A 17,563-nucleotide genomic window follows, 5' to 3' on the forward strand; every position below is an offset into this window, starting at 1 on the left:
CACTTATGATCATTTGAAGTCGCAGATGCTCCAGTGGTAATTTAGTAGGATCCATAGGTTTCTTCTAATTCTTACTTTTGGTCTCCTCAGAAACATATGCTGAAAGAGGGGAAAGGCCGGATGCTGCAAGCCATCAGTCCAAGGCAGAGTCCCAGCAGCAGCCCTACTCGGGAACGCTCCCCCTCTCCCTCTTTTCGATGGCCCTTCTCTGGCAAGACTTCCCCATCTTCCTCCCCAGCAAATCTCTCCAGGCACAAAGCTGCAGCCTATGATATCAGTGAGGATGAAGAAGACTAATTTTTCATCCCTCCTTTCCTCTCCCTTGCCTCTGTCTCATCACTTTCAGAAGCTCTCTGTTGAATTCCAAATTGTGATCCTAGCACTAAACCTGAGGACATCTACAAAGGAAAGACGATTGGGACAAGAGGACCTAGGAATGGGAGGACTAAAACAGCCTATCCTCCAAGAGACTTCAACCATCCACACCAAGAAGAAGGCTGACTATACCTTAGGGGGTCTGTTCTGCATCTACCCTCCTCAAGGACTTGCTTTACTGTTTATGTTTATGTGATCCTGACAGGGAAATTGTCATTTTTATTAATTTTAAAAAAATTAGTCTTTCAAATAGAGTAAGTCAAACTAATTTTTTGCCCCTGAGGAGTGGGCAGAAGAAATAAGTGATGTAATACCCAGAGGCCTTTTCTCCCTGATACATTATAGTATTTGCCTTCTGCTCTGAAGCAAAGTGGCTTGCCAAGTCCTTCAAGCAGTGAGCCATGCTGATGGGTGATTTGTGGGGAATATCTTAAGTTTGGTTCCCTTAAAAAACGCTTAGAGCTGAGTTACAGTCACAAAACCCCTAAATATACTGCTGGCACATGTGTCAGTGTAGCTGTGGGAAGAAGGAGATCTGAGCCTAACTTTTCTTACTCCCTGAGGAGTTTCTTGTTGGACCCAATGGGGTCCATGAAGATACTGATGGGGATAGAACCAGACCACATGGCGTCTACTGCGGTTTTTCTGCTGTGTTCATCTTCTCAGAAAATTCTGTTGCCCAGTTATTTGGGAGCTCTCATCAGTCTTTTTTGCAATCTGCCTTTAAAGAAAGGAACACTTCTAGGGTTATTGTGATTGAGAAGAGTGGGACAATACTCAATCCTATATATAAAGTCAGTTTAGATTCATTTCCTGCTAGGAGTAAGTCCCTGGCCTGCTACTCCTGTTTCAGTGCTTTTACCTAGCTTTTTTACATTTTTGTAAATGTCTGCAGTTTGAACTTGATCTGTTAATACATGTTGCTCATAGCCATCGTGAATATTTAGAGAGATTTGTGCCAAACGTAGAGGCAAAAGCATAAGGAAACACTTTCCTTTCTAAAGCAACAACCTTATCTTGATTTCTACCCCTCTTAAGAATGTTCTTAACTGGATCCACTGCTCTACAGAATGTTTTTGTCTTCCTTTGAGAGCTGCAACTGCCAGTTACTTCCCTTGCCCTCCGTTCCTCCAGCAGGCCCATAAGCATGGTGGGTTCTCTCCCCCTTTCCCACATGTGCCTGGTGGTTGTGCTCCCACATCCCCTGTTAGGTTGCCCAGTGAGATTTAGCACTTGAATATCAAGTCAAAGAATGTTGAAGCTTAACAGTTGCTGTTGAACATGGTCTAATTTAAAACCCCTCCACATTCTATCTGCTACATGACCTAGCAGATCGACCATCAGTAATCCCATAACTGGATTCAGGGAAGATTTCTTATGTCCAGGACCCACCCCTGTCACTCATAAATACCCCTTGTGGGGGTGGAGTTTTCATGTTTTCAGCTAAGAAAACGACATTTTCTCTTTTCTTGCCCCTCTGCTAGGACAGTGAGCACCTCATAGTCCCCTCCCTAAAAACTTTCTGATCAAACCTCTTCTGCCTGAAGATAAGGGGCTAGAATCACTGCCTGCCTACCTAGATTCTTAAAACTCTGTTCACCCAGAGAGACAGAGCATGGCAGAGGATAAGGACAGAGGGGAAACCTCTGGTTGTTCTCATGGCCCATGAAAAACTACATTTCTGACTCTTCTTGTGAACTGTTATTTTTAGTGTCAAATCTGATTCACAAAAGCTTTGGCTTAGAATCCTTTCTCTGAAGCAGTTGAAATTAATGTTTTCCCACATTACCCAACTTCATATGACTTCATATTTTAACTTTTCTGCTTTAGTCACCTCTCTTTGGGAATTCTGCCTGTTTCTGTCTGACTTATTCTCCTTGGCAGAGAAGGGCGATAAATTACTGCTGAAGTGCACCTACTTGTTTCCTCAAAGTGCGCATTACCCGAGTGTATTTGAATGGAAGGGAGATGCCCACAATGTAGTTTTCCTCCCTGCAGTCACTCATCTCAAGTTTATTGTCTGGTTCTCAAATGTTTGAGCCCTCCCTCCTCCTCTGCTCTCAGTGGGCTGCTTTTGTCATGCCCTGTGTTTGGAATAGGACCTCTGTCTGACAAGAATAGGATGTGTTCTTAGAAGACTCCCTCAGCCCTTTGGGTGAGCTTCTACTGTCTCAGTCTCCCAACACTAGTATATTTTCAAATAATTTTGACTGAAAGCAAAAACATTTATAACATGACATGTTTGAGATAAATGTGATCCCAGGTGCTAGGCAAGGATGGGTGGATGGAGGAAACTGTCGGAATGATACATTATTTGATCATTTGTGCCTAATTAAGTGAGGTTAGAGATTTGTATACCATGACCATAGCTGTGATCTGTAAATCTTCCAATATTGATGTTTGAGGCTGTGCAGCTGTTTCCCATACTCCCACACAAGAGGGCAGTCAGCGTGGATGGGCCAAATGTGGCAGAGATGGGAGAGCCTTAAAAGTTGATTGGCCTCAGAGCCTCTGACTGTAAGGAAAAAGGAGGCTGAAGACAGAAGCCCTGTGAGCAGTGCTGAGGAGGTACCATTTCGGTAGTTACCTTGATGTGGGCTGGGCAGGCAGTTTGCTCTTTTCATGTGCTAGAGTCAGGAGCACTGAAGAATAAAGGTTGAAACTTTAGAGGAATAGAGATGGATCATTTGTACTGCTGCAGCTGCTTCTGATAGCTAGAGCCAAAGACTATTATCTTGTGTAGGTTTAAGTAAGAAGGTTGGGGATGTGAGGAGGTTGAAAATCCTGAGGAAGAGGAAAAATGTGAGGGATGCTGAGAAAACTTTCAACCCTTTCTGATCACTGATAACTACTTAGGCATCACCTGAGTTACTTGTGGCCACACAGCTGATTAGGCAGTCTCTAGATATTCCCTCCACAACAGTTCTTCACAGTGCTTTGTTATTCTATTTCTGGATTATCTTGACTTGTGGGTAGCTTATTTTCTGAAGCTCATTGCCTTTTTAATCCTATTCCAGATCCCTTATCTAAAACCTTTCCAAATCAGTTATATTTTGCTGCTTTAAAAAAAATCCCTAAAAGCCATAGCTTCTAGGTTTTCTCATCAGCATACACTCTCACCAGAAGTTTAACCAATACAGGTAGGAAAAAAGCTCCCTTAACAGTGTTTTTAACTAATGGTGTTTTTTTTAAGCTTACCAATTTAAGTATTTCTAAAGGATATATTTTTCAAAGTCATAACAATGATCTTGTTTTCTCTCACAGAATAGATTGTCATGAGATAAAGAGTGGTTCCTATCTTCTATTTTTCCAAATAAATAAATAGAACATGTTCATGGGATTGTACTATTACATGTTAATTTTCTTAAAAAGAAAGAAGAAAGATTTTCTGTCTGTTGAAGTTTTATGTTAGTATTCGAATTGGGGTAGAAAACAAAAGCACCAGGTTTAATATTAGGATGACACAGGTTGTATTTCTTTAGATTTAAAGTGGGCCACCCTACCCTTCTTTAAGGGAGGCACTGACTGTTTTGAACATAGAGACGATTGGTTGGGTTGTTTTGTATTGAGGATCCTGAACAGAAAAAAGGGTCTTAGAAAGAACTGCTGGCCATGGCTTGAATATTCGCCCCATCACCAATGCTGGTCCACAGAGATGTTTTCCTCAGTGGGTGTTCAGTCTCTCATTTTCCTGTCTGAATGTTATTAATTTGCTCAGAGTTATTTTGGCTTTTGTCATTTAGCCAAATAAAGGCAATGTGGTTTTACCTAATGTTTCATTTTTTGTGTTTTTGACCTGGTGTACGTATGATACATTTTATGTATTTAGAGCTTTTACCTATATTCTCAATTCCTTTGCTTTTGCATCCTAATTTCTCTCCTCAATATCAACCTCCATGACCATATTATCAGGGGATTCCTTTTGCAGCTTGGCCCAGAAGATTCAAAAGCCATTGTCCCATAATAGGAGGCTGATCCAGATCCTCACCCTCCCAGGCCTAACTTCATTAGGGCCCTAGTGACACATCTGTAAGGGAAAGAACACCTTCCATCTGTTCTCCGGAAGCATGGCTTCGTCAGGACTTTTGACTGGTATCCTTTGCTAGTCAAGTTCTATTCCTGTTCTTATAGCAGACACACTACCATATACTTTTCTTCCTTTCACCTGTTTTGGGAAAGCTCCGAGTGACCTTTCAATACACAGTTTATGGGCTAATAGTGGCACCTGTAGAGGCAATGTGCCCAGTTATAGAGTTCCAGACTTCATCCTGTTTGTTTAGTTTAAAACTTAAAATACCTTCCCCAGGCAAAATCCAAAACAATTTCATCCTATTGTATAGTTTACCTTTATCTCTATAGTCAAATATAACCTGCCAACTTGTGCTGACAGTGGGAATCCTTCCCCATTTGATCTAAGTTGAGGAACAGTGAAGAAATCTTGTGTTCTCCTAATGAATACTCTGTTCTTTCATTGTCCAAGCCATCCACTTCAGGTTTTGAGGTTCAAGTCCAAGTCTGGAGAAATAGTTTCATACCCAACTTTGTGGTCTTTCCTTCGGTAGAACATTCGTGTCAGCACAGTCAACAGAAAAGACTCCAGTATGAGGAGGTGGCAATTCATCACTGCAGTGTGGAGTGACATATAATGTAAGTTATGATAAGTTATAGAGCTGGTATTCCACTAGCAGCCCTGACAGATAAGTTAGCAACACTTTCTCTGATTTATCCCCAAACTAGGACCTAGAAATACCGAATTGTAATAAATAACAGCAGGTTAATGGCAGAGCCAGAATCTGGCAATCTACCTTCTATGATTGAGGCTAACATTAAAGCCCATTTCTTATGTGGGTTTAATTAGCATGATCTTCCACTTCCTAACCACACCCATTCATCTCCCAGGCTTTGATTGAATCCATGGCTTCCTGGGTTGGTCATCAGGGCTGGCCTCAAGCTGTAGGGTAGGCCAGTTCTCTGTGTGATCAGAGGGGTCATAGTCTTCCTTCCTCTGCTGGGATTTCTTGGAGATCCCTTTTTGAATATTCTGAGCAGAAGTCAGGCTGGCCTAACCTCTGTTCTAATGTCCTCTCTTTCTTGACCCTCCCCCATTTCATCCATTCCACAATGGGATAGGAGCCCTCATGTGCTTACCTTGAGACCTGGTTTTAGAGGAAAGGGGAGGTGAACAAGCAATCTGCCCACTGTTGGCCAAGATTGAGAAAACAGAGGGCTGCAGAGCAGTCGGAATGAGGAGCATCTGAGGAACAGAAAAGAGAAGCGAGGGTGGATTGGGACCTGCCATCCATGGCGCTGAGGCCAGCCAGTCTGCTGCTGGGCCTTGTCCTGCTGATTTGGCCCACCATTAGATCTGTGCAGTTACAGAGGATTGAGACTCACACTTGATTAAAAATTTGTGGAGTTTTAATCTTTAGGCAAATTACAATCTCATCTTCTACTCAACATTTTATTAGGTTGCTGACAAGAAACAACAAAAACTGATTAGGGAGCTTTATTTTTATTTCCCTATATCAGCATGACTACTAATGAGCACTTGATGGATAAAAAAGGCAGGTGATTAGAGAAGAGTAATTCCATCTAGCTCAAGTACCTAAGAATCCCTGCTCCTAGAATGATGAACAATTAACTGTTAAAGTGCCCTTTCAGAACTCTCCGCCATGCCAGGGACTGGACTGGAGGGTAGGAGGGGACAATGAGGAGTTAGTGCTTAATGGTTACAGAATTTCAGGTGGAGAGGTTGAAAAAGTTCTGGAGATGGATCATGGTGATGGTTTCACAATGTGAATGTACTTAATGCCACAGAGCTGTACACTTAAAAATCATTAAGATGGTAAATTTTGTGTTATGTGTAGTTCACCACAATAGAAAAAAAAAAGGAGGAGGAGGAAATGACAGGAGAGGGAGGGAGGGAGGGAGGAGTGAAAAGGAAGGATAAAGAGGATCATCTGTCCAAAGACCCCAGAAGCACCATTTATCTTAGTATTGTCCTCCCTGAGAACACGCTGGTGAAGCTTCAGCCTCTTCAAGGCAGACTTGGCTTGTCCAGGCTTCCCCACAGTAATCATGGGCAGACTCGGCAATCATGGAGCTTATGTCATTTGGCCCTAACCCTAAGTGCTTGTGGCACCCAGATCCTTTCTGTCCCTTTAGTCTCTGACTCCATTTCAGGGAATTCTCTTTCTCTTCCCATAGCCCTTCAATTCTACCTACTATGTGCCTGGAAATTCACATTAGGGAGGCATCTGCTTTGATCAAATGATAATGCATGTGAAACCACTCTGTTAACTACAAAGCAGTCATTATGCCATGGGAGTAGAAGGGCCCAGCAAGGCGACAAAGGATGGAGAGAGAAAGAAAACATTGGGTTAGAAGTCATTACATGCGGTAGAGAAGTGATCTTTGGGTTTAAAGAATGCAGAGAGTAGAAGGTGAACAAAAGTGTCTTTGAGAGAATTTTCAGAAGAGGTGTGAAGATGAAGAGGCAGTGTGATGAGAAAGAATGTGGGTTTGGGAGTTAGACCTGGGTTTAAATTGCAGCCCCATCCCTTATGTACCTTTGAACAAGACTCATAACATCTCTGGGTCTCAGTGACCTCCTTTGAAATATAGGAATAATTAAGACTCCTAAGATTATTGTGAAAATTTAACTGTAATGTATGAAAAGTGCCTAGCACATGGTGTAGGTAGTTAATAGCTGTAGCTGTGATAATGCTGCTGCTGCTAGTGATAATGGATTTTAGGGTAGGAAGTAATGGGTAAAAAAGGAAAGGAAAAAGCAAGGGTAGAAGAATTAAGAAACTTTGATAATGCACATGTTAATGGTGGAATTGTGTCCCCCAAAGGATATGTTGATGTCCTGACCCGACCCCCCCTCCCCAGTACCTCAGAATACAACCTTATTTAGAAACAGGGATGTTGCAGGTGTAATTAGTTAAGATGAGGTCATGATGGAGTAGGGTGGGCCCTTAATCCAATATAACTGGTGTCATAAAAGCAGGAAAAGAGACACAGAGACAGACACATGAGGGGAGAACACCATGTGGCGATGAGGCAGAAATTGGAGTGATGCAACTGCTGGCCAAGGATTGCTGGCAAAGACCAGAAACTGGGAAGAGGCAAGGAACAACTCTCCCCTGCAGGTTTTGGAGAGAGCACAGCCCTGCTGACACCTTGATTTTGGACTTTCAGTCTCTAGAACTGTGAGACAATAAATTTCTGTTGTTTTAAGCCACTGGTTTGTAACATTTTGTTATGGCAGCCCTGGGAAACTATTACAGCACAGAAAGGCAAAAGTGGGAAGAGCAAGGACCATTTTCCAAATCTCATGGGAAATCCAAGGCTTAAGAAAGAATCCTAGAGCCACTTTTAGCCTTTATTAGTCTCACCTTCTAACCCCAATATTTGTAGCTCTGTTACTAAACATCTTTTCTCTCCCAGTGCATAATTACCTGGAACAGAATAAATTTGGCTCTCATGTTCTGCTCACCCAGGTGCAGCTTGGCTTGACGGAAAAGGATGGCCAGGGTCCAGAGGGCCAAGAGGGTGGACACACCAAGGAAAGTGTTGATCCATAGAGAGGTGCTCCTCTCAGAGATCTGGTGGCAGACCGGAAAGTAGTCAGTGAGGGAGGCAAGCCTTCTGTCCTCTCTCACCATGGGAAAGGTAATAGAAAAGTCCCAAATCTTGGTCTATTCGGTCTTGTCTCTCCCCACTGGAGTCCCTGAGCCTGTTATTTTCCATAGCCACCCTGTCCCTGGGGCCATGTGTCAGGGGGTGTAGAGCTCAAAGGTACTAAACGAGTCTTGGACTTTGCCACCCCTTACTCCTAGCTTACATCTGCTGGGTCATAGATGCCATCTGGCATGAGAAAGAGGCCCACCACGACCAGAGATATCTTGAGGAAGGCATATTGGAAGGGACCCAACATCAGCAGCTGAAGCTTCTTCCTGAGGGAGAAAGTGGGTTAGGAACATGGACTCACAACCCTGCCCCCTCCCCAAGAAGACCTCCCAGCTCCCTCACTGGGCTCTGGGGCTGAGGCTTGGCTGCCGTCATAGACACCAAAATGGTTAAATGGATGGGGACACAGGGAGAAGCCAGAATGTTGAGAGCACTGGGAATCCTCTTTGCCTCCTACTCACCTCCGGACCAGAATTATGCCTTTTGAGCAAGAGCTATCAGAGTGTAGACCTCAATCAACCTCATTAACCAAAATGGAAAAAGGGGGCAAGTAAATGGCCCAAAGTTCAGTTTTCTCTGTGTGGCTAAAGTTTGCAGGGGGCAGTAAGCTTAAGTAATGGGAAATGAGGAGTTCTCCCTCCGTTCCCCTAGACCCTGAGGTTGTGTGCCCATGTGTGGGTCTTGGCTGTGGGATACCCACCCTTTCATCATTGGCTCTCTTCCATAAAAGCCTAATTCCAGGAGCCTTGAAGCAGGGCTAGAGAGCCAGAAGGGACTTTTGGGAAGACGTTAACCTGTTCATTGAGGATGCGCCTCCCTCCCACCTTACCTGGTGAGAATGAGTCGGGGGCAGCAGGGACAGCAGTAGCAGCAGGGTCCTGTGTGGACCACCATTGGAGTGTCTTTCAGTGTCCGCAACACTGCCTCCTTCCCACCAAAGCCTTCCACCATGACCTGCATCACCAGGTAAAAGCACATCGCATAAAACCTGGGGTGTAGAGAGAAGTGGGACTGTGAGTTCATGGGGGTGGGGGGCAGCCAGCTGACACCCCTTTGCTGCGAGAGAGAGGAAGACTGCAGGGAGAGGTGGAGCTTACTGAGGGGAAGACAATAGGGGCTGGATGTTCTGGATGTGTGACCCAAGAGGAGTAAGAGAGCACAAGTCCAGGGGACTGGGAAGGGGGAATTTTGGGCTGTGGGAACAAAGAGGTGACTGAGAAATGTGCAATAAGGCATTCCATGAAGAAAACCAGAAGTCCAAGACCCAGATTAGCACAAATTGGGAAGGGCAAGATTCATGATCAACCGGGATTACAGACAAGGACTCTGGAGTTCTGGCGAGTGGGAGGCAGGAGGGGACCCCAGAAAGATACCCAGCCCAGAGTTGGGGGTGGGGTAAGACACTCACGAGGTTACGGCCATTTCCACAATCATGAGGGAACGAGGGATCCAGAGACCAAAGCAGCAGAACACAGACACTACCTGCTTGGAGAGGTGCAAGAAGTAGTTTAGGGCAGGGAGGGAGACTGCTCTAACATTTTGTGGCAAGCGTTCAAGGAAAGAAAATCTATACATTTGAGGCATCTTCCTTAAATGCTGCCAGCTGGAATATATCAAATCAGGCAAATCAAGGACCTATATAATTCGCTGTGGGAGGGAGTTAAAAAGGCTTACAGCATAATGGTAGACCTGAGTATGACCTTGTGAAAAAAACCTCCCTCCTACACCCTGAGGAACCACTGCCCACCTGTACTTGAAGGAGGCTTACTTTTAACAGCAATACTATGGTGGGGGAGTAGTAAGTGGGGCCACTGGTGAGATCAGATTACAAACCCCCACTCTGAGGTGGTGGTAGTGGCAGGCAACTCTTCGCTGACATGAAGTTTTGAATTTAGAGGAATTCTGAGAGTGGTCCCTGCCTCCTTTCCAGTTCCTCCCAAAGGCCAGCTGCAAGGCCCTTACCGTGGGTGCAGAGCTAATCCAGAGCAGAGTTCTCCTCTTGATGGGGCAGCGGGTGTTCTTGTACAGGTAGATAGCATCCTCCAGGAAGATGGCAATCGAACCCAGGACAAGCAAGGTCATGATGCCCATGAGGGCTATTTCCACAGGGCCCAACGCTAGAGTAGAAGGAGAAGGTAGAATCCAGTGAGCTGAAGACAAGGACCAAGGGAGAGAGGAAGTGGGCTTCCTCACGTGGACCTAAATTGCCTTACTACATCTGCAACTATCTGGTCCAAGTTCCCATTCATGCAGAAGAGTGACTATTTTTTTAGACCTAGAGTATCCAAAATGTGGCTAAGAAATAGGCATTCTTCTGCATGGATGGGAACTTAGATCAGATAATTCTAAGTATGGTAAGGTCTACCTGAACAAGGGTATAGACACCAAACATATTTTTACATTAGCAAAATTTTCCAATTTAGAGGTTGGCAGGGCCTATTCACTTTTCTACTCCAGTGTCAGGTGTCACACTAGCAGACGTGGACCAGTTAACATTATAATTGAAGCAGAATGTAATTAATGGTGTACTCTAGAACTGTTTAAGTTTGATTTCACTAAAATTGTATCACGGAACTGGGACATTAGAAAGGGACTTTAACGAAAGAGAAATGGATACAAATAAAGATTCCAAGGACTTTGGACCCATGTTAGCCTCTTGCTTGGTCTTATGTTAAATGTGGTCCAATATTGCAATCATTTTAGAAATTATTAAAAAGCAGCTGTTCAGGCCCTACCCTCACATATCCTGCTTCAATAGATCTGGGATGGCCCCAGTAATCTGCACTTTTAACAAGCTCATCTGATAATGGTCAGAGGATAACAAACACTTTGACGAACACTGGTGAAAATCATCTAGCCTCATCATTGCTAACAGGAATAGATTAATATCATAACACATGTTCCTGTACTTGTGATTCATTAATGCAACAATTAGTTTTAAACAAAGGGTTCTGAGTCCTTACTGACTAAGTTCCTATGCTCCTTTATCTAAATCTCTTCCATAGTTATTGAACTCTCTTTTGCACATGCTGCCTGCCTAGATGAGAGGAAGATAGGGGAGAAGAAAACTGTCACAGTCCAGTCCATTGTCCTATTGCATTGGGAAGTAAAGTATTAGGAAAATATTGGCTAGCCTGCCCTGTGTTTTGGTGATAGGAACACGAGGGCTGCTCAGTCAGAAATTCCCACAAACCAAAACAGGGATGTCATTTTGGTCAGTCATACCTGGTGGCACCACAAGGAACAACCAGGACAAAGGTGAATCTCTTCAAAAAATATCACATTGGTCCTGGATGCTTTTATTTCAGGGCATACGTTTTTCTCTCTGTTTCTGTCTGCTTTACCTGAGGAAGCACTTTATCTCTGAGACAATTAGGTCTACTGACCGATCCAGCAGACCCTCCAAGGAAACAGTGGCCCTTGGATTCCAGCTCCCAAGCTGGACTTCTGAAGTCAGTGGTAAATCTTCACTTTCTATCACAGGCCACAAAAGACAGCCTGTGCTGGTTTTCTTTTCTCTTAACCATATGTTCCCCTGCCCACCTCCACTTCGGATACAGTGCTGGGTTGACTAAATTACTGACTTGGCATTACAGCTACTCTTTAGCTCTGTTGCCTCTTTCTCAAATACCTCTTGCAGTAGGCCCTGCAAGTTTTTTAACATTAAGAAACTGGTTACACTCCTTTATTAAAAAGGGACTTTAAAGAGCTGGCCTGTGGCTCACTTGGGAGAGTGTGGTGCTGATAACACCAAGGCCACGGGTTCAGATCCCCTTACCAGTCATCTTTTAGAAAAAAAAAAAAAAGGGACTTTAACTTTTCCTCCTTGAAACTTTTATTTATTTTTAAATTAATTTTTAATTGACAAATAAAATTTGTGCATATTTATGGTGTACAACATGATATTTTGATATATGTATACATTGTGGTATAGTGAAATCAAGCTAATTAACATATCTATTACCTCACACATTTACTTTTTGTTGTGAGAACATTTAAAATCCACTCTCAGCAATTTTAGAGCATATAATAATACATTGTTATTAACTATAGTCACCATGTTGTACAATAGATCTCTTGAATTTATTCCTCCGGTCTAACTGAAATTTCGTATCCTTTGACCAACATCTCCTCAGTCTCCACTACCCACCCTCCCCCTGCCCAGCCCCGGCCCCTTGTAACCTCCATTCTCTCTCTACTTCTATGAGTTTGACTTTTGAAGATTTCACCTATAAGTAAGATCATGCAATATTTGTCCTTCTGTGCCTGGTTTATTCACTTAGCATAAAGTCCAAAGGTTTATCAATGTTGTTGCATATGACAGGATTTCGTTTTTTTCCCCCAAAGGCTGAATAGTATTTCTTGTGTGTGTGTGTGTGTGTGTGTGTGTGTGTATTTGTATATATATTAGTATATATAAACATTTTATTTATCCATTCATCTATTGCTGGATACTTAGGTTGATTCCAAATCTTGGTTACTGTGAAAATGCTGCAGTGAACATGAGTTCATCCTCCTTGAAAACCTTTTTCTTTTTTTTTTTTTTTTTGGCAGCTGGTTGGAACCCTGGACCTTGGTGTTATCAGCACCATGCTTTAACAAACTGTGCTAACTGGCCAGCCCTCTCCTTGAAACTTTTATTCATTTATTTATTTCTTTTTCTTTTTTTCCTTTTTCATCTTAGTTTTTCCTTGAAACTTATAAACATTACAGAGAATTTTTTTTACACAATTCTTCACTTATGCAACAAAATTGTATGTTTAAAACGATCATGGGTATACACTTAAAGCCTCCATATATCAAAATAATTCCAGATGGGTTGAAGTGATACGTACTGTCTATAGTTGACAGAATAAGAAATAAACTATGGGTATATAATATAAAGCTATAAAAATAACCAACTAAAAATATTGATGTACTTATTTGGAAAAAATGGAAAAAGATTGGTGTTAAGTGAGCTAAATCCTCATGTATCATAGAGGGAGTCACAGATAATGTCCAAAATTGACATTATGCCCCAGGAAATGATGGTATACAAATATTGGTGATTTGAAGGTAACTATCAGAAGAACCATCATCTAAAAGAGTTAAAAGCAGTTGTTTGTGAGGAGGAAGGTTAGAAATGAGAATAGATAGAGAAGGGGATTGTTGATTTTCGTTAGTAGCCTTTTTGTACTATGTGATTTTTAAACCATGCTTATATATCACTTTGGGCTGGCCTGTTGGCTCAGTTGGTTAGAGCTCAGCCTTGTAATACTAAGGTCATGGGTTTGGATCCCCAAATGGCCAGCTGCCAAAAAAAAAAAAATGGCATGCTTATAAATTACTTTGATAAAATAAAAACATTAAAAAATCATTGCATAGAAAAATGGCTACAATACTGAAAAAACACTAGTAATGCTTATCTTTGCATGATGAGACTATGTGGGTGATTTTTGTCATCTTACTTTTCTATCTTTTCCAATCATTCTATAATTAATATGTATTTTATAACAAAAAATAGGCTTTTTAAAAAAGAACACATTTTGCAAAATATATAATAATGTGAAAAAATTCATACAATAAAAACAGAACATAAAATTTTAAGTAGAGTATGATTTCTACAAATGTTAAATAAAAGCATGGTTTAAAGGAAATTACACTAAGATAATTGCAGTGCCTGTCTCTGGGTGGAACTATAAATGACGTTTTCTCCTTTTAATTTTCTATATTTTCCTTTACTGAACCTGAATTATTTTTATCATAGAAATATTTAGTTAAAAAAAAAAAAAAGACAAAAGGTAAAGTCCAGATAGGAAAAACAAAATTAATTCAGTGAATTTCCAAAATCCAATGTTCCATTGTTGGGAAGGGGAGTTGCTGCTGGATGCTTCTCCTGCCTGCCTTCTGCACCACTTGACTGACAGCAGAAACTGCTCTGTCACAAGCCATCAGGGCCAAAGCCTTTACCGGTCTTCACTTTCCTGCTCCCTCCTCCTTGAAAAGCTCCCTTCCCTTGACTCCCAGAACTATGCTCCTCCTGGCTCCCCTCCTGGCCTCCGAATCCTAGGTCTCCACTGATCCCTCGTCCTTTCCCACACCCTGTGTTCTCTGTTCAGTCTCCACAGCTCAGCTCTTCTGTTTACCGAGGCTTGGGATTTCCCAACTACTCCTTCATTCTCCCAGCAGCCACGCGGAGCTGTCCCCTCCTCTTGGACTTTATACTTGGCCTCTGCCTGTCCGGCTTTTCTCCCCAGCTCTGCCTGGCTGGCTCCTCCTCACTGAGCCCTCAGCCCAGCGCCCCCTCCTCAGCCAGCCTTCCCTGACCGCCCCCATCACAGCCAGGCTGTTTACATAGATGTTTACTTGTTTATTGCCCACCCCACTTCTATTTTTAAACATACAATTTCATGGAATTAATTACATTCACAATGCTATGTGACCATCTATTTCTATTTCCAAAACTTTTAGATTTTTTTACTCTATTTCCAAAACTTTTTTTGTCACCCAAAACATAAACTCTATACCTATTAAGCAGTAACTTCCCATATTCTTTCTCCCAGTCCAGAATAGCTGTTTGTTAAATAACGTGTAATTTAAGGAACAATAGACTTATTGTAGACAAATGAAGTGAGGAAGTAATTTCACCACATCCTCCCATGGGCACCTCATCCGCATGGCCCAGAACCTGAACTTACCTTGTCTAGATATTTACCACATTGTCTACTCTTTCTTTGGATCGCCTGTTTTCCAACCCTCCCTTTCCTTTCTCTGTCACTGCCCTGGCTCAGACTCTTCTCCCCCACACTGGATCGGGTCAATAACCTCTAATTTATATCCCTGCTTCTCAAGGCTTTTCTCCCCTGCAGTCCGTCCTGATTACTGATTAATGGTCCTGGAAAGCTACTTTCCCCCAGCCCTTTCCAATCTCAGAGCCTTCACAAGCTCCTTCTGGTCTGCAGGAAAGAGTATATCTCCTCTGCCTGATGTTCATCAGGCCCCACCTTACTGGCTCAGCCCTCTCAATTGTCCCCTGCTCCTCCACCAGTAACCTTGAATCCCGCCAGATTTAGCTCCCCAGTGTCTGGGGAACCTGCCTGTTCATTTCGATCACATCCCTGTCCTAGGAGTGCCCACCACCTGCCCTCCACTCCCCAAATCCCACTCACACTGACTGCAACAAGGCAGCTTGCTCAACTACCAGACTCAGAATAGTTTTCCTATTTTGAACATCCTCAGTGTTTCTATTTGTGCATTTTGCAGCAAAGCAATGTGAGAACAATTTTCACTGCATAAGGCAAGGTTTCTCAACTTGAGAACTATTGACACTTTGGCCTGGATAATTCTTTGTTGTGGGGAGCAGTCCAACGCACTGTAGGAAGTTTAGCAGCCTCCCTGGCTTCCACCTACTAGATGCTAGTAGCACCCTCCAGTGTGACAACTGATACTGTTTCCAGTTATTGTCAAATGTCCCCTGGGCTGAGAACTACTGGTGTAAGGGAAGAGCTGTACCACCAGCTGCACTCTCCAAATAGGAGGTTCCTGGAGCTGGACGCAGCAGCCGCCTGCTGGCACTAACCACAGAGCAACTAGCTACCAGGCATCTCTGAACACTTGGACAGTTGGCAATCACTCTGGGTCAGAGCACCTGAAATGAAGCTGTACACAGCCCGAGGACATGCCTGTGTCTGCCTCCTAACACACACGAACAGCATCCTGCTGCTCAGAAAGAGTCTATTCCATGAGGTGACAACATCAGGGAGGAGTCTGGGAAAAGCATTGTGTGCCACAGACACACAGATTCCTATTCAACATCTCAGAGGTAGTTAATCATGCAGCAGGAAAACAAAACGTAATGTGGACGTGAGCCACGTTTGCTATAAAGATGCAAGTACCATTTGAGTTTCAATGTTTTTGGTGTCCAGGAGATAAGCTGAGTTCCATCCTATGCCTTTCACTTTCAAAAGAAATTCAGTGATAGGATCTAGTCAGCCAACACTGTGAGGCCACTTTTACAGGTTCACCTAAGTTTTAAGCACATTTCTCACAATAACCACCCCTCTCAAATGATGTAGTCCCTTTCCAAGGAGGATGTTGTGCAGGCCTCCAGGGGATTCTGTGGGGCTTGGATCATTTGGGCACTAGCTTCGGTTCCTGGACGGCCCTGAGATCTGAAAATTCCTCCAGGTCACAGTGTCCCCAATTTGAATGAGCTTTGAGGCTGAGATTTGTGGCAGCCCAACATGCAGTTTTGTCTTCAGGGCTAGGTTGTCATGCCCCATTTTGGCCCACTGACTCCTTGCGGAGTTGCTCTTCTCCAAGGCCTTGACCACAGTGGGCAACAGGCCAGCCTCCTCTCAGGCCGTCCAGGTTGGCCAACTCAGGCCCACGTCTCCTCAGCTCCCCTCAGCTGTCCTGACTTCCTCCTGGGGTGCGCATCTCCTCTTTTCAGTTCCCTGACTCACCTCTCAAGAGTTGGGCTGCCGTGGGAGGGTAAGAGAAGCAGGCAGGGGGGATGCTGTAATTGGTTTCCAGCACCTCCAGCAGATCTGCTGTGTACCTGGAGAGACACCAGTCTGTGTTCAGAACCTTGAGCGGGAGGGTGGCAAATTGGGCCTTAGTCACTTGACAATCCCTCAAACACGCCTGGGTGCAGGGGCTTGTCTATCTCCCCTCAGGCCCCTATTTCTTAGAGGGAGTGGAGAATTGGCCCAGTGTGTGAGGCAAGCTCCTACCTAGCCAGGGGCAGGTTTGGATGCTGTGCTAAAAGAGCCAACAGTCAATTTTCTCCATTCCCATCAGGGCAGCAGCCCAGGGCTGACCAGGGAGAAGGAGCAGGGTCCCAGAGAAAGAGTGAGCCCTTAGCACCTGCTGGTTGGGGAACCTGTGCATTACCTCTGGGAATGCCTTCCACAACCCCCATCTCTGGGATCTTTCTCTCCCCATTTTGGGAGGTGAAGCCAAAGCCCTGAGGTGTCACACACTGGCCCAATCCCACAATGTCCCTGAGGACCTAGGGGACAGCCACACCATTTTCAGTCTTTCCTCATTTTAAGTGCTGGAAACCAAAGGGCTCTGGGAGGGAGGGAGGGACAGGTCAGAGCTGTAGGGGCCGCCATTGCTTAGCAACTGTCTCCTGACCCAGGGCCTGTACCCTCACTTACCTGGGGTTGAGTTTTAGCTGAGTCCTGCCTAGCTCCATCGCCTTTCTCTCTGGCTCTCCCGACAGGCACCAAGGGACAAGCAGAGGCAGGCAGGGTAGGAAGGTGGGAACACAGGGTGGCAGCTCCTGCCCAGAACTGCTGCACTCAGTGCTGGCCTTTCCCAGAGGACTGGGACTGAGGGCAGGTGGAGTGGCCGGGTCTTCCCTCTGGCTCTCTCGCTTCTCCAGCCTCTTCTGTGCCAACTTCCTATCTCAGAGTTCACGCAGGAGGAATTTGATCCTCCAGTCTGGCTGAGTTCCCTGGTTCCCGACTCCTCCCTGTCCTTAGGTACAGTCCCTCCCACCCGTCTC

At 44.1% G+C, this 17,563-nt stretch overlaps 2 protein-coding genes across 3 annotated transcripts in view; one reads left to right on the top strand and one right to left on the bottom strand.

The window, feature by feature from the left end:
* Positions 1-4,142, top strand: part of PCYT1A (phosphate cytidylyltransferase 1A, choline) — a 49,156-nt gene extending 45,014 nt beyond the window's left edge. For both annotated transcript variants that reach the window (XM_063102727.1, XM_063102719.1), the window contains one exon: positions 91-4,142. In XM_063102727.1, coding sequence (XP_062958797.1) covers positions 91-297 — 207 coding nt within the window. In that variant the 3' untranslated portion in view covers positions 298-4,142. The remainder of the gene's footprint in view (positions 1-90) is intronic.
* A 722-nt stretch (positions 4,143-4,864) lies between these two features.
* On the bottom strand, positions 4,865-17,251 carry SLC51A (solute carrier family 51 member A). The gene is made up of 9 exons (XM_063108198.1): positions 17,214-17,251; positions 16,515-16,609; positions 10,033-10,187; positions 9,479-9,552; positions 8,900-9,058; positions 8,225-8,336; positions 7,839-7,985; positions 5,524-5,629; positions 4,865-4,998 (listed from the first exon to the last, which is right to left on the bottom strand). Exons 1-9 carry the CDS (start codon positions 17,249-17,251, stop codon positions 4,865-4,867), a joined length of 1,020 nt encoding a protein of 339 aa, XP_062964268.1.
* Positions 17,252-17,563: the final 312 nt, after the last annotated feature.

Source organism: Cynocephalus volans, chromosome 1 (genome assembly GCF_027409185.1).
Source record: "Cynocephalus volans isolate mCynVol1 chromosome 1, mCynVol1.pri, whole genome shotgun sequence".
In the NCBI taxonomy this organism is placed as follows: domain Eukaryota; kingdom Metazoa; phylum Chordata; class Mammalia; order Dermoptera; family Cynocephalidae; genus Cynocephalus; species Cynocephalus volans.